The sequence below is a fragment of the Schistocerca piceifrons genome, chromosome 5, assembly GCF_021461385.2.
Source record: "Schistocerca piceifrons isolate TAMUIC-IGC-003096 chromosome 5, iqSchPice1.1, whole genome shotgun sequence".
Taxonomy (NCBI): Eukaryota; Metazoa; Arthropoda; class Insecta; order Orthoptera; family Acrididae; genus Schistocerca; species Schistocerca piceifrons.
This window is the reverse complement of record NC_060142.1, coordinates 599,911,748-599,927,544: the sequence shown is the minus strand read 5'-3', so window position 1 is coordinate 599,927,544 and position 15,797 is coordinate 599,911,748. Positions and strand designations below refer to the sequence as shown.

Genomic DNA, 15,797 nt, shown 5'->3' with positions numbered 1-15,797 from the left:
TATCTGTTCCACAGCAGTCTTTGTTTTTGTTTACAAAATTGCCAGGTCATTGGTGAAGGCAAGGTAATTAACTCTAATACTGTTATTTGATGATACCACTTTCCTGGCTAATTTCTTTTCCCATTCTCGAATGACCTATTGTAATACAAACTTGAAGAGAACTGGAAACAGTGCATAACCTCATCAAACTACAGTTTTAATTACAAACCCTTTGGAGAGTTTTCCCATGAATTTTATTTTTGAATGTGTCTGTGTTAAGAGTTTACTTGATGCTTTCCACTGTTTTAAGGTTCACTCCAAATTCTATTTAGATGTGAAACAATACTTCCCAGTCAGCTGAACCATAGGCTTTCTTAAATAAATGAAGACCATTACCAGATCCTTAGAGATATAATTTCCCAGTATTCTTTTTAGCCTTCAAATCTGCTCAATGCCTAACTGCCGTACCTGAATCCACCTTGTTGTTCTGTTTGCCCAACCAGCCTAGGCTGCAGTGCTTTGGAGAATACCTTGTATGTTTGACATACGACAGAACTACTGCGATAATTTTCGATGTCAGTTCTATCATTCTCTTTGTATTTAGGCTTAATCAGTGATGTTTTCCATTCACCATTATTCTAGTTTCCTAGATCTTTTGCATCTCTTGACTTGGTACATTAATGATTATTTCTTCTTCACAACATTTCTTCTATGATTGAGTTTTCCCTGGCTGCTTTTTGTCATTCACTTCTATGACAATCCTCCAAAGTTCATAATGGGTAGGAGGAGTTTAATAGTTGTTTTTTGCTGTGGGATTGTTGTCAACCATTTTTCTGTGAGATCTTTATAGTTAAGAAGTACTGCAAAGTACTTGGTTAAGATCTCACATTTTCTTTATTATTCACTGCCCAGTTACCATTGTCTCAAAAGTCAATCCTGTAAAAGTTCCTGCTGTTGTTTCTTCTGAATTCCGACTCAATGCTCTCAATTTCTTACGTGACTGTGACTCTTTTGGCTTTGTGGAGGGTTTTTGCAGTCTGCTTCTGCACTTCTTTGTACTCTGACAGTGAATGCTTTTTTGTCACTGTGTCATCTTTTATAGGCCATTGCTCTTTGAGTGGCTGCCTTACCACAGTTTCCAGTCTATCATGAGTGTGTACATCTCCCTTGTAAGGGTCCTGCTTCTTTAGCGGTATGTGTCACATTTTTTTCAGATACCTTACCAGGTCTATGTTTTTCTTTCTGTAACATCTCTTAAAAATTAGGTTTGTTTTATTTTAGCTTTTTGGGTTCAATCTGTATAACTTTACTTGGAGGCAGTTTTTTCTTATTCAGTGGAAGAAACTTTTATGCAGGTCAGTAAGTGATCTGAACCAAGATTGGTCCTTTCCTCAATTTTACATTCATGATTTCCCTAATAATCCTGTTCAACAATGCAACACGGTCCAATTGAAATTCTCATAGAGAGTGCCAAGTTTTCATTTTACTGGAATGTCTTTTTAAAATGAGTTTATTTAAATTGAAACCAAGGCAACAAACCAAAAGCAGCTGCCAGTAAAATAAATAAATGACTGGAATACTCTCTTTCAAATTCTAAAGGTGGCAGGGGTAAAATACAGGGAGCGAAAGTCTATTTACAATTTGTATAGAAACCAGATGGCATTTATAAGAGTCGAGGGGCATGAAAAGGAAGCAGCTGTTGGGAAGGGAGTGAGACAGGGTTGTAGCCTCTCCCTGATGTTATTCGATCTGTATATTGAGCAAGCAGTAAAGGAAACAAAAGAAAAATTCGGAGTGCCAGAGACAGCAAAGGACTTGGAAGAGCAGTTGAATGGAATTGACATTGTCTTGAAAGGAGGATATAAGATGAACATCAACAAAAGCAAAACGAGGATAATGGAATGTAGTCGAATTAAGTCGGGTGATGCTGAGGGAACTAGATTAGGAAATGAGACACTTAAAGTAGTAAAGGAGTTTTGCTATTTGGGGAGCAAAATAACTGATGATGGTCGAAGTAGAGAGGGTATAAAATGTAAATTGGCAATGGCAAGGAAAGCATTTCTGAAGAAGAGAAATTTGTTAACATCGAGTATAGATTTAAGTCTCAGGAAGTTGTTTCTGAAAGTATTTGTACGGATTTCTGAAAGTATTTGTACGGAGTGTAGTCATGTATGGAAGTGAAACATGGACGATAACTAGTTTGGACAAGAAGAGAATAGAAGCTTTTGAAATGTGGTGCTACTGAAGAATGCTGAAGATTAGATCGGTAGATCACATAACTAATGAGGAGGTATTGAATAGCATTGGGGAGAAGAGGAGTTTGTGGCACAACTTGACAAGAAGAAGGGACCGGTTGGTAGGACATGTTCTGAGGCATCAAGGGATCACAAATTTAGCATTGGAGGGCAGCGTGGAGAGTAAAAATCGTAGAGGGAGATCAAGAGATGAATACACTAAGCAGATTCAGAAGTATGTAGGTTGCAGTAAGTACTGGGAGATGAAGAGGCTTGCACAGGATATAGTACCATGGAGAGCTGCATCAAACCAGTCTCAGGACTGAAGACCACAACAACAACAACAACATACATAATCACCAGACATTTCATCATGGGCTGTCCATGATTATAACTTGTAGGTGAGGAATATTTTTGTTAAGATACATTTGCTTCAGTCACAATAGGTGTAAGTATTTATGCCATCCGATATGTTCTTTGCATAAAATGAAGACCTGTATTGTTCTTTTACCTTTAGGTGACAGACTGAAGTGGATGGAATGTAGTCCTTCAGAATTGAGTTGTTGTTTTATAATGCATTGTGCTTAGTGGGAGAATGAATAATTGTATCTGAGGACAGTGCATTATTAACACAACTATTTGTAAGCAATAAATAGTTCACAGTGCAACATATTAAATTTGTGTTATTTATCAGATTTTTTAAAAAAATGTGTAGCATTTGTGAAATCAGTATTTATAAGCCTGTATTCAAATTTTGCATGTTTGGTGACTGACACCTCCCCCACTTGTCTTTTGGGCAGTGCAGTTACATATATTTAACATCAATGCAAATAAATTTCCATAAAGTGATTAAATTTAAAAAATGATTAAAACGTGAATATTAGATACATTCAGGAACAGAAAAAAATGAATTAACTTTGAATTACATGTCAGCAAATTTAAATGATTTCATTTCTTGCAGGTCAACTGCACAGAATCGATGCAGACTTACTGGGCTGGTGGCTTTGTGAGCGTCAGCTACCGTCTGGAGGTCTGAATGGGCGTCCAGAAAAGCTACCGGATGTGTGCTACTCTTGGTGGGTCCTTTCATCAATGAGCATGTTAGGCCGCCTCCACTGGGTAGACCGGGATGCTCTTATCAGGTTATTCTTTTGCACTTTTATCACATATTCATAATGCTCCACCATCATATTTTGCAACTTTCTTTGAAAGTTAGAGAATACTTATGTAATATTTACCTTTACGAGACAAAATATTTAGCAACGTCAATAGGCACAGACAATAGTTTCATCCCTCAGGAAGGATAGGTTTGGGAAGTTTAAGAAGGAAGGATAGGTCACTTAGACTCTTGTATGAGAGGGACCACCTTTAGTGAGGACAACATTAGATAGAGGTGTTCATCACTACAGATGCGTTTCTCATCTGTCCTTTCTCTTTAAGCTTCCCCAACATAATCCACTTTACTTCCCAAAAGCTAGAAGTGTTGTGTACTTTTTAAATGTGTCTGTCGGCAGTACTAAATATCTTGCCTCCTGATGGTAAGCATTGGTCAGCAATTTTGTCCTACAATTTACAATTTAATAGTTTCCTCTGTTGAATTTTCCTTTTGATAAGACAATTTATTTATCTGTTTGAAGGCAAAAATTTGAATCTACCATAATGATTGTTTGGACCTGATAAATTCAATTGGTACAGTTGTCTAATGCTGTGTCAACACAAATCTCATAACATGCAGTGTTCTGTAAGGTTTTTTATTCTTTTATCTCATCTATTATTGCTGTGTCCCTTTTGACCTGCTGCCCCAGGTGACTTTATTGCTGCACTTAGTCCTACTTTGTCCAGTCCACTCATGCCAGATAAAAGAATCACTGCTTCAGAAAAACACCACTTCTATTACCTTATGATTTTCATCTTTATTTGATTTTTAGTTGCTGTTTGGAAATAATTTTCTTTGTATATGTTTTTCAGTATTGCATTTTCAAGACAATAGGTTTTGCTCTCCAAGAAATAGTTGCTGTAGTCCTTTGTTAGTGTTTTAAAATTTTAAAAATTGGAACACTGTTTGAGAGATTTCTTACACTGTCATCTGCAGTTGATCGTGTTTTGACCACTCTATAATGTGTTCATGACAGTATGAAATAATCTTTTTTGTAACTCTATGGCTACCTGGTTTTAGTAATCTGAGTAACAGTATCCCCTCCTTAATGTGTTACAATGTTTGTACTGTATATATCTGTGATGAATAGACACATAATACACTCCACCTCATTCATTCACAAATTTTTCTTCTGTGATGTTGTCCATTGTTATGAAAACATTAATGAAATTGACAGAACCATACATAAGAACATTGCACATTATTCAGTTTTTGACATTCTAGTTCTTTCCCTCAGTGAGGAAGAATTCTTTAATATAAAAGGTGTGGTGTCACCGCCAGACACCACACTTGCTAGGTGGTAGCTTTAAATCGGCCGCGGTCCACTAGTACATGTCGGACCCGTGTGTCGCCACTGTCAGGGATCGCAGATCGAGCGCCACCTCAAGGCAGGTCTCGAGATACGGACTAGCACTCACCCCAGTTGTACGGACGACGTAGCTAGCGACTACACTGACGAAGCCTCGCTCCTTTGCCGAGCAGATAGTTAGAATAGCCTTCAGCTAAGTCCATGGCTACGACCTAGCAAGGCGCCATTAGTAACATTGCATGTATCTAAAGAGTCTCACTTGTATCGCCACAATCTCCAGATGTACCAAAAGGATGGATTAAAGTTAAGTATTCCAGAAGCTACGTACTTTTCTTTATAGCATTCATTACGTATCCTGTTTCAGACCTCACGCACCCTGCTTTAGCTTAGCGCGTGCCTTTCGGCTTCCTCTCATTGTGTCTAGGCTGTCTTGTCTAGACACAACAAAAGGCACTCTGTCTTCAGGCCACAAGTGGCCTACCGGGCCCATCCAACAGCCGTGTCATCCTCAGAGGAGGATGCGGATAGGAGGGGTGTGGGGTCAGCACACCGCTATCCTGGTTGCTATGTGCTATGAAGCCACAAGTAGGAGACAAGGTGTTGGGCATCCACACCTCGTCACTGAACATTGAGGTTGTAGGGTTGCCTGCTATGTAAAACAGGGTAGGTGGCAATCTGTGGCAGATCTGATGACACTGTACAGTGCTGATGCAGGCACAAATGTTTTGAAGCACACCATGCAACAAACATTGTTGAAAATGAAGCTCCGCAGTAGGTGACCCCTTTTACATACTCCCATATTGACTCATTATCATCATCAGTTTAGATTGTAGTGAGCACTGGATCACTGAGATTGGACTGAACATCAGTGGAAATGTGTTAGCTGGTTTGGATGAATTGTATTTCTTGTTAACCCAGGTCAGTGATCATGTCCAGATAAGCCATTGTCCAGGTGAAGGGCTGCTCGGAATGTGCACCTTTCCAAAGATGCAGTCTAAATGGAGCTGTAGGGAACATTCATCTGTGCTTCTATGGGACCTTTGTTAGTAATCAAAGGCACTATGGCAGATCACCTAGGTCACTTTGTGCATGGTGTCTTCCGTAAAGGCAATGGCATCTTCCAACTGGCTAATAGTTCATCTTACAAGGCCAAACTCATTCTCCCATGGATAGGGAAGTATAAAAGTCAACTCATGTCGTGTCTTGACTACCAAATTTGCCAGACCTGAACGCGGTGGAACACATTTGGAATGCTATTGAATGCCAGCTCCTCACCCTCCAAACACCAGGTTGTAATTTACAGGAAATTTATGACCTGTGCATCAACAGTTGGTGCCTACCAAGGAATTGTTAATCCCATGCCATACAGAAGTACTCCTGTACTGTGTTCCAAAGATGGATCAGTATGTTACGAAGCAACTGGTCAGAATGTTCTGGCTCAACAGTGTGCATGTTTTTCCTTTTTGAATTGAAAATAAATTATTGTCATTGAAGTATCTAATGATTCCTCTCGTATTTAGAAACACTCCATAAATTCTAACCAAGTGATGTAATACAGTGGTTAAGATGCCAGACCCTCATTTAGGAGAAGGGTTCATTTTCCCCTTTTACCCGTCCCTTGATCGTTTAGGATAAATATTGGTATGATACCTTTGAAAAGAACATTACCTTATTCTTTTCTCATTCTTGTCCATTCTGAATGCGAGTTCTGTAACTAATGACCTCTTTGTTGATAGGATATTACCCTCTGGAATGTCCTTAGTGAAATGCAAATAGTGGGAAGAGAATCTTCTACTTCTTGGGGCTTCACAACCCTGTGTCAGTCTTTGCACGCTTAACAGTTTCCTTCCATTCTGCCCTCTTGTTTATTTTCCTTATCTGTTCTCTGATTCGTAAGGCTCTGATATTTCCTTCCATGTCATCCAACCATTGCTTATGGTGTCTTCCTTTTAATCTTCTTCCTTTTGGTTTCAACCGAGGGAGGTGGCGCAGTGGTTAGACACTGGACTCGCATTCGGGAGGACGACGGTTCAATCCCGCATCCGACCATCCTGATTTAGGTTTTCTGTGATTTCCCTAAATTGCTCCAGGCAAATGCCAAGATGGTTCCTTTGAAAGGGCACGGCTGACTTCCTTCCCCATCCTTCCCTATTCCGATGAGACCGATGACGTCGCTGTCTGGTCTCCTTCCCCAAAACAACCCCAATCTTTTGGTTTCCATTGGAAGACTTTCATTGTCATTCTTGTGTTCTACATCCTTAGGACATGCTCTAGCCAGCCTATTCTTTTACTTTTAGTTAGCTGTACAATATCAGCTCCTTGTAAGAGATGATCCTACTTATAATTGCTCCTTGCTCTCCAGTCACCATCATTATTTTGGATCCCTCCATAAGTTTTCTGAAGTATTCTTCTTTCAAATACTATGATTTGTTGTTCATCATTGTTGGGCAGCATCCATGCTTCACATCCATGTGTGACCACCGGCGTACTCAAAAACACATATATAGTCATTTTGAGCTATCTGTTTACTGTTCTAGATGTCATCAGCTTTCTTAGCCATATGATAACACCTATTACCACTTAAAATGCATGCTTTTGTTTCAGTGGGCATGGAATTTACTTTATTAATATTTGCCTCTCGGTATTCAGAGATCTCTATGTGCTGAAAATTAAGACTTGCTGCTGACAAGTTAGCCAGGCTATTGTCCCCTTTTTCTGAAATTTCATACATTTAGTTTTGGACTTGTTGATTTTCAGTCATGTACACTGTGTGGCTTCTTCCGGTTTTACCCCTACCCTATCCAGTGATATCCTTAATCTCTAATAATTGCAATGCCATCAGCACATGTAGCCAACTGTGTTGTTCTTTTACCTGTGTGTCCAGATATTTACAGCTTTTGTATAATTGCTTCTAAGGTCACATTGGAATGTATTATGGAAAGAACATTTGAAATCGTTGAGGAAAGAGCATCACCTTGCCTTAGCGCCTTCATTGATACTGAAACAGTCAGTTAATTTCCCATCCACTCTCACCATTGCCTTGGAACCTGCCAAGGTTGCTGTAATAACTGAAACATATTTGCATGGTATGTTAAGCATGTATTTGTCTCGGTACAAGTATTTGGCCTGACACTGTTGATCTGTTAGGCTAAAGCCGCACTGATAATCATACAGTATATCTTCCACATATGGCAATAATATATTGTATGAGGTTCTGGATAAAACCTAATATGCCACATTTGGCAGAGTGATCCTTCTATAGTTAGGACAGCATGCCTTGTCACCTTTCTCTTATGTATGGGATGGATTACATCTATGGTCCATTCTTCTGGAATTCTTTCTTGATTCCAGATTAAACAGATAGTTATATATGTGTTTGTGTAAATTAATGCCTCCTTTGTTTAGCTATCAGCAGTTATTCCATCATTTCCTGGAGATTCAGGATTTTTTACCATTCACCACCTTCTGTACTTTTGCAAGACTAGGCTCTTTTATTTTTGGTTCTGATGTATAGTACATCTGTTGCTCCGTAGTGGTTTCCTATTCTTTCCCTCTGTTCATCACTTTCCCCTTTTCTGTCAGCAGGCTTCCACCTTTATCCTTGCAGCATATTATTTTAGGCCTATAACATTGTGTTCCTTCTCTTAACTTCCTATAAAATATCTTACTCTCATTCTTATTATAATGTTCTTTCATGTCTTGTGTCTTTCTTTTAAGGCTTCTCTTTACTTTCTTCATACCCTTGCCACTTCCGTCCTCTTTTCATTATACATAGCATGGTTAATTCTTGTATTTTGTTGGAGGCCTTTTTGTCTTGCTTCTTTCTTCTGTTGCACCATCTATATTCGTCGTCATACCACTCCTCATTTCTGTCTTTTGGATTCCCTTGTTACATCCTGTGCCACAGTTATGATTAGAGACCAGATTATACGCATAATAGAAACCTTAAAATATGCATGCAAATTGCATGAAAAGTGTCAAAATATGCAAGATCAAATAATAAAAAAAAACATGGTAGTGACTGCATGCATTATATCTCAAAGTCGAACCTGTGTGTATCAATTACAAGGAAGAGTGCCGGGCACACGAAAAATTAGTATATTTAGAATGCTGATATTTTCTGAATACTCTCTGGCAGAGGTTAGGATGGGGCCCTTTATGAAATTATTTTCTAAAACTTTGCAAAATGGGGACGTATTCCATGTTTCAAGAATTGTTCCTTTGTTGTTTCTGTTGTCGGTAACAAGTAGATGCACAAGAATATCATAAAATAGATTTTCTTTTGAGACCAAGAGTTAGTGCCATCAATTGTGTCATGTACAAAATAGTGAGAGTTCTAGCAACTCATTTACAACCATATATTGGGAAAACTGACTGATATATAAAAGACTTGCATCATTTTATTGAGAAACTTGAAGGACTAATTCTGGCTCCTGAAGATATTCTTGTAAGTATTGACATAGTGTCCTAATTCACTATGATTCCAGTTAACAAAGTTATGATTTTCATAACGGATATTTTTCCATAGATTTGACTGCTCTTTTTAGACATTGCCTTACACCGAGTCAGTTCCAGTGGGATGATGAATTTTATGAGCAACTTGATGGTGTAGCAATAGGTAACCCATTAAGTCCTACGACCGCTAATTTCTATATGGAGAAATTCGAACAATCGGCTCTGGACAAAGCAAATAAGATACCATCTCTCTGGTATCGGCCTGTAGATAACACATTTGTGTTTTGGCACCATGGTAGAAACACTTTGGCCGAATTCTTTGATCATCTAAATAAAATTAATCCATTTCGCCATGGAACTGGCAATGATAATAAAATATCTATCTTGGATGTTTTAGTTATGAGACAATCCGGTGGAAGTTTGGAACATAAAATTTTTTGGAAAGTAACACATACTGACAGATATTTGCATAAAGACTCCAATCACCATCCACAATAAAAGAGAGGTGTCATTAAAATTCTTGTCAATAGAGCCGAGTGGATATGCACATCAGAACACCTGATCGCTGAAATAAAACATTTGAAGCAAGCCATCGAGAAAAATGGCTACTCAGGGAAAGAGTTAAAGAGAATTTTACGACCAAAGAACAGAAGACCGAAGGACAAGGATGAACCATAATGATGGAAAAATACAGTTTCTCTCCCTTTTATTAGAAAAGTAATGGATCAGATCAGTAAGATTTTACAGAAACATGACATCAGACCAGTCTTTAGACCAACAAAGAAAATAGGTCAAGTTATCCGATCTGTGAAGGATAATCATTCTCCTTTGTCGACATGTGGTGTATACAAAAATCCGTGCACTTGTGGTAAAGTTTATGCTGGAACTACCAAGAGCAGCATAAATACACAGCTAAAAGAACACAAAAGTTTTTGCCGACTAGGAAAAATAGAGAGATCAGCTGTAGCAGAGCATGCTCTTTAGTCAGGAAACCACGAAGTGAAGTTTTCTGAAAATGAAATTTTATCTACAACATCAAATTATTATCCACGATTATGTAGAGAAGCCATGGAAATTTATAAGCATCAGGATATTTTTAGTAGAAAAGAGGAGGCAATGAAACTCAGCAATATATGGACAGTAGCTCTGCAGAATCGCTAGACAATTTATCTTTGACAAGACAACAATCGATAGTTACATTTTATTTTTGACAAGGATTATCTCTGCTTATCATGTGTTACTTCGACCATGCCCCCTTTCCTACAGTATATATGTCGCTCTCGGATGTCCGACCAGTCAGTCAGCAAGATTCAGCGGAGGAGCGCCTCAGAAGATGTCCAGTGGATTCCCGGCTGAAATGCCAGGAACAGGAGAGTTTCATGAACCACAACCTCACACCCCGAAATGTTTACCAGGAGCTATGTCATCCGGTAGTGAAAGCCTTCATTCTTCACTTGAAGCTACTTCTACATCTGTCAATGACTCTCATCCAGCATAACTTGCTGTGTCCTCTCTACCTTAAAATCCTTACTCCAGATACAAATTTTGGCTGATACCGTATACATTCATACTTCGGGTAATAAGCACAGATGTAGTACTTAGTCAAATGCCTTTGGTAAATCAAGAAATACTGTAATGAGATTTTCACTCTGCAGCGGAGTGTGCGCTGATATGAAACTTCCTGCCAGATTAAAACTGTGTACTGGACCAAGTCTCGAACTTGGGACCTTTGCCTTTCGTGGGCAAGTCCTCTGGCAACTGAGTTACCCAAGCATGACTCACGCCCCATCCTCACAGCTTTACTTCTGCCAGTACCTCGTCTCTACGCAAAGGTCCCGAGTTTGAGTCTCGGCCCGGCACACAGTTTTAATCTGCCAGGAAGTTTCAAGAAATACTGTGTCAGCCTGACTGCTGTGCTCCATTGATTTCAGTACGTTATGTGAGAAAAGTGCAGGTTGGGACTCACATGATCTGCTGTTGGAACCCATGCTGGTTGGTGTGGAGGAGATCATTCTGTTCAGTACCTCACTATGTTTGAGCACAGAATGTGTTCTAAGATTCTATAACAAGTGGTTGTCAACTATATTGGACCATATTGTGGATCACATGTGCTACCCTTCTTGCAGACAGGTGTGACCTGTGCGTTCTTCCATCTGTTGGGCACAGTTCTTTGTTCGAGGGGTCTGCCATAGATTACAGTGAAAAGAGGGGCTGACCCAGCTGCTAGCAAGTTCAGTATATAATTTGAAATGCATTCCATCTGACGCTGGAGCTTTATTCAGTTTTAACAATTTGCACTGTGTCTCAATGCCACTGACATTAATATCTATTTCACTCATAGTATCAGTGGTACTAGAATTAAATTGGGCTAATATTCCTGTGTATTTTCCGTTGTAAAGGAACATTTGTAAATGGCGTTAAGCATTTCTGCCTTTGCTTTGCTATCCTCAATTGCAGTTCCTGTCTTATCCGTGAGTGTCTGGGCACAAATTCTCATCCCATTAACAGCCTTAACAGGCTCTCTTGACAGCTAAACACATTCCATTCAACGTCTCTGTATCCGTAACCCTCCACTTTGTTTTAATGTTATATGGTACACTCTGTTTCTATAGGAGTTGCTTTACTATGACTGTATACAGTCAAGAACTGTTCTGCTGAGTGCTTATCAGTCCAGTATACGGTTAACTATTCTTTTAAACTTGAACAATAGTTTTTCTACATTTTCCAGTCCTGAGCTAAAAATTTGTTGAGATATGACACTGCTGCCTCTTTACATTGAGGTGACAAAAGTCATGGAATACCTCCTAGTATCGTATCGGACTTCCTTTCCCTCAGTGTTGTGCAGCATCTCAACATAGAATGGACTCAACAATTCATTGGAAGTCCCCTGCAAAAATACTGAGCCATGCTGCCTCTATAGCCATCCATAATTGCGAAAGTGTTGCTGGTGCAGGATGTTGTTCTCTCACTTAACTCCCATAAATTTTAATTAAATAATAATTAAATTTCGTTGTCATTCTCTGTAAATGAGAAGCTTTTTGACTTGTTCTTCGAAGGAATACATCATCACATTTGCTTGATTCGACAATACAAGTCTTACCGTTCCTATTAGTGTTGTATTATGAAACTGTTGAGTGGTGTTAACATGTCAGTGGCATGTGAGATGGATACGCCGTATTTAGCAAATATTTACTATTTACACGATACACGAGAGAGAATTATCAGAGCATGTGCTTGGATAAGTGCCAGAGTTACAAGGAATACCACTCAATCCATGATAAGAAGATTGCAGCACAACATTGATACCAATGGTCCAATGGTCATCACTTTGAACACCTTCTGTAAATGGACGTACATGCCACCTTTTTGACCTTCAAAGACCTTACTATTACACAGTATCATTGGATTCATCTCAATAGGCACTATCAGAAAATAAGTACCAAGCTATAGTACCCATTTAAAAAAAACGCAGTTGATCTTCATATCCCTGATGTGACCCCACTTAGAAACAAAAAACCAACGTCATATTATGGCCCCCGTTGTCCCATGCAACTTATGTCCCACAAACTTTCGAGCTCCTATCATACTTTCGGAGTTATTCTAGGTGACAATAGTTAGTGACTCACCCTGTATATTACATCCATTTCCCAAAACACCCATACTCGCCATAGGTATCTTGGAGCCACAATTTCCCTTGGACCCTTGGAACCATGCCAAAGATTTTTTTTTTGTATGGTTTTGTGAAACCGGAGTTTTGTCAGGTAAACCCCCAGTCTGTCGTCCTCTATATGCAATAAATGCGTAGCCCACAAAATGTAGCTCCTTGAGAAATTTGCATCTATCCTCACATTTTCTGGGCTTAAAACTGACGTCTTTTAGAAGAAGAAGACTACATTTCCAAGACCCGACGCTCAATTTTGTACTGTAGTTAGACACTATCACTCATATATATTTATGAAGCAGAACAAGTTAATGGAACAGAGTGAAATCAAACCCGTAGAAGTAGGGAATTGTGACGACAGACCAACTGGTTCCCGACACAGCAACAATGCAGGGTGAGGGTGGGTGAGGGGGGTGGGTAGGTTGTTTGACTGGCTGGCTGGCTGGCTGGCTTGGGGGAGGGGACCAAACAGAGGGGTCATCGGTCCCATAGGATTAGGGAAAGATGGGGAAGGGGGTCGGCTGTGCCCTTTCAAAGGAACTGTCCTGGCATATACCTCAAATGATTTAGGGACATCATGGAAAACCTAAATCAGGATGGCTGGACGCAGGTTTGAACCATCGTCCTCCCGAATGTGAGTCCAGTGTGCTAACTACTGTGTCATCTTGCTCGGTTAGGAGCAGGAATGGAGTGGGGTGAGACATAAGTAGCGATCTTGAGCCATCTACTTTCATGACAGTGGCTGTGGGATTTTAACACTCTCATTTGGGAGTGAGTGGCATTTCTTTGGATCATATACTGGGTTCTTCCGGATCTCCTACACTATAATTAACGTGATGGAGAGTTGCCTAATCTAAAATAATTATGTAAATAAAAAATGGTTTTCAACATAATTAATGCATGAATAGTTCACCTCCTGACTTATCTGTTGTGAGTGCCCCATGTTTTTCGTTATAAATCTTACAAGTATTGTTGTTGCTCGAAAAAAAAATGACAAGCACAGATTTTCAGGGCTGTCTCTCTGTTCGTCCATTCCCGTCCTCTTGCATCCCACCTCAGACACATTCTGCTACTTCGAGTGTACACCAGTGCAGTGTTACATCTTAAGTCTGATGAGGCCTGCCACAGATGATGCTATTGTATACAGAGAAATCACAATACTAGAAAAATGTAATGAAATGCAGGAAGACCTGCATAAGATCGACACTTGGTGCAGGGAGTAGCAATTGACCCTCAACGTAAACAAATGTGACGTATTATATATACATAAACAGAAATAAACCTTATTCCGTGATTACATGATTACAAAACAATCACTGGAAGTACTTACTTCCATAAAATATCTAGAGAGTATGCATATGGAGTGATTTAAAGTGGAACAACCACCTAAAATTAATCACTGGTAAGGTAGATACCAGCCTAACATTCATTGAAAGAATCCTCGGGAAATGTAGTCCATCAGCAAAGGAGGTAGCCTACAAAATCCTTTTTTGAACAGTACTTGAATATTTCTTGGCAGTCTGTGATCCGTACCAGGTAGGATTGGTAGAAGAAATAAAGAAGAGCAGCTTGTTTCATTATAGGTTCATTTAGTGAGCTCAAAAGCATCGCAAAGTGGATCATCCAACTCCAGTGGCAGACCCTACAAGAGTGGCATTCCACATCAGTGTGGTTTACAATTAAAGTTTTGAGATAGTATGTTTCTAGAAGAGTCAACCAATATAATGCTTCCCCCTATGTGTATCTCACGAAAAAACCATGAAGATAAAATTAGAGGGATTCAAGCCCACAAAAGATGTTATAGCAATCATTTTTCCCACCAACCATTCACAACTGGAACAGGAAAAGGGGGAAGTAACTCTAGTATACGAAGTACTCTCTGCCACACACTATAAGGTGTCTTGGAGATTGTAGATGTAGATGTATCTGCACAATATGCGGTTCCTGAGGGCAGTCAAGATCAGGCGGTGCCAACCTATTTCATCTCCACTGCCACCTCTACCAAACTGACAAACAAGAGAACAAATTAATATTGCAGTAACATCCAGTCCTGAGCTGTGTTTAAAATTTCAAGTCTTTAGCTCATCGGTAAGCTATTTTAAAATCAACTGCAAAATCTGTACTGAACAGACAAAAAGAAAAAGAAAACAACCTAGTAAGTACCTGTTAAAAGCCCTTGAGCACCCAACACCTGGATTGCAGCCTTTGATGTGTAGAGCATACCTGACCCATCTAGGGGGACACTACAGTTCTCAACCATATGGTACAAGTCCAGGAAGTCACAGCATAGCTTGTCACAGAACCTTCGCGGTCTCTGGCTCGAACCATCCACATGACTTGAGAGGCACAGGACCATGACCTGTTCATGGGACAATGCTGGAGACTGTGAGAAAGGCTGGTATTCTTAACCTTCTCTACCTGTGACCTCGGATCCAAGACGACAGGTATCATTTGTCCCAGTGTGTTCCACAGTCTCCAGTTACTTAACCCAGCTCCCTCAGTGGCTACCAGAAAAGCTTCTTCAGCATGCCTGAAGCCCTCAGGCATACATACTTAGGGCACATGGTGTTCTTCCAACCACTTGCTGCCACTTCCCTAAGGCGAGGATAACAAACCAGTGGCACTAGTCCCATTAATGTCACATGAACAAATAATTTGAGCACCGTATTAAATGAGGAGTTTAGACAGGCATACTTAATGTAATTCATTTGTTCACCTGCATTTAAACTCACAGTAACAAAGATCGTCTTGAATGGGCTGTCGGGCCAAGGTCTCATAGAAGTTCTAGATGACAGATCTTCACTCATGTACACTTACTGTGAGCAAGGTGTACTCCAATTCGTGAATAATGATACCCTTCATCCAATTTTAGAGCACACAGTTTGGCAGTTATTTCAATGACAATGACTTCCGACCTCTACCGACAAGTACTGTACTGTGATATTGTTGCGGTAATTGTTTTTGATTGTTGTGCACTTGATTTGTGCACTGCAATTACACATA

At 39.7% G+C, this 15,797-nt stretch overlaps 1 protein-coding gene across 1 annotated transcript in view; it reads left to right on the top strand.

The window, feature by feature from the left end:
* The window catches only part of LOC124798189 (geranylgeranyl transferase type-2 subunit beta), a gene marked incomplete at its 5' end in the record, with an annotated part of 67,554 nt that overhangs the window by 40,645 nt on the left and 11,112 nt on the right, over positions 1 to 15,797 (top strand). The window contains 1 exon segment of the mRNA XM_047261486.1: positions 3,175 to 3,355. Coding sequence (XP_047117442.1) covers positions 3,175 to 3,355 — 181 coding nt within the window.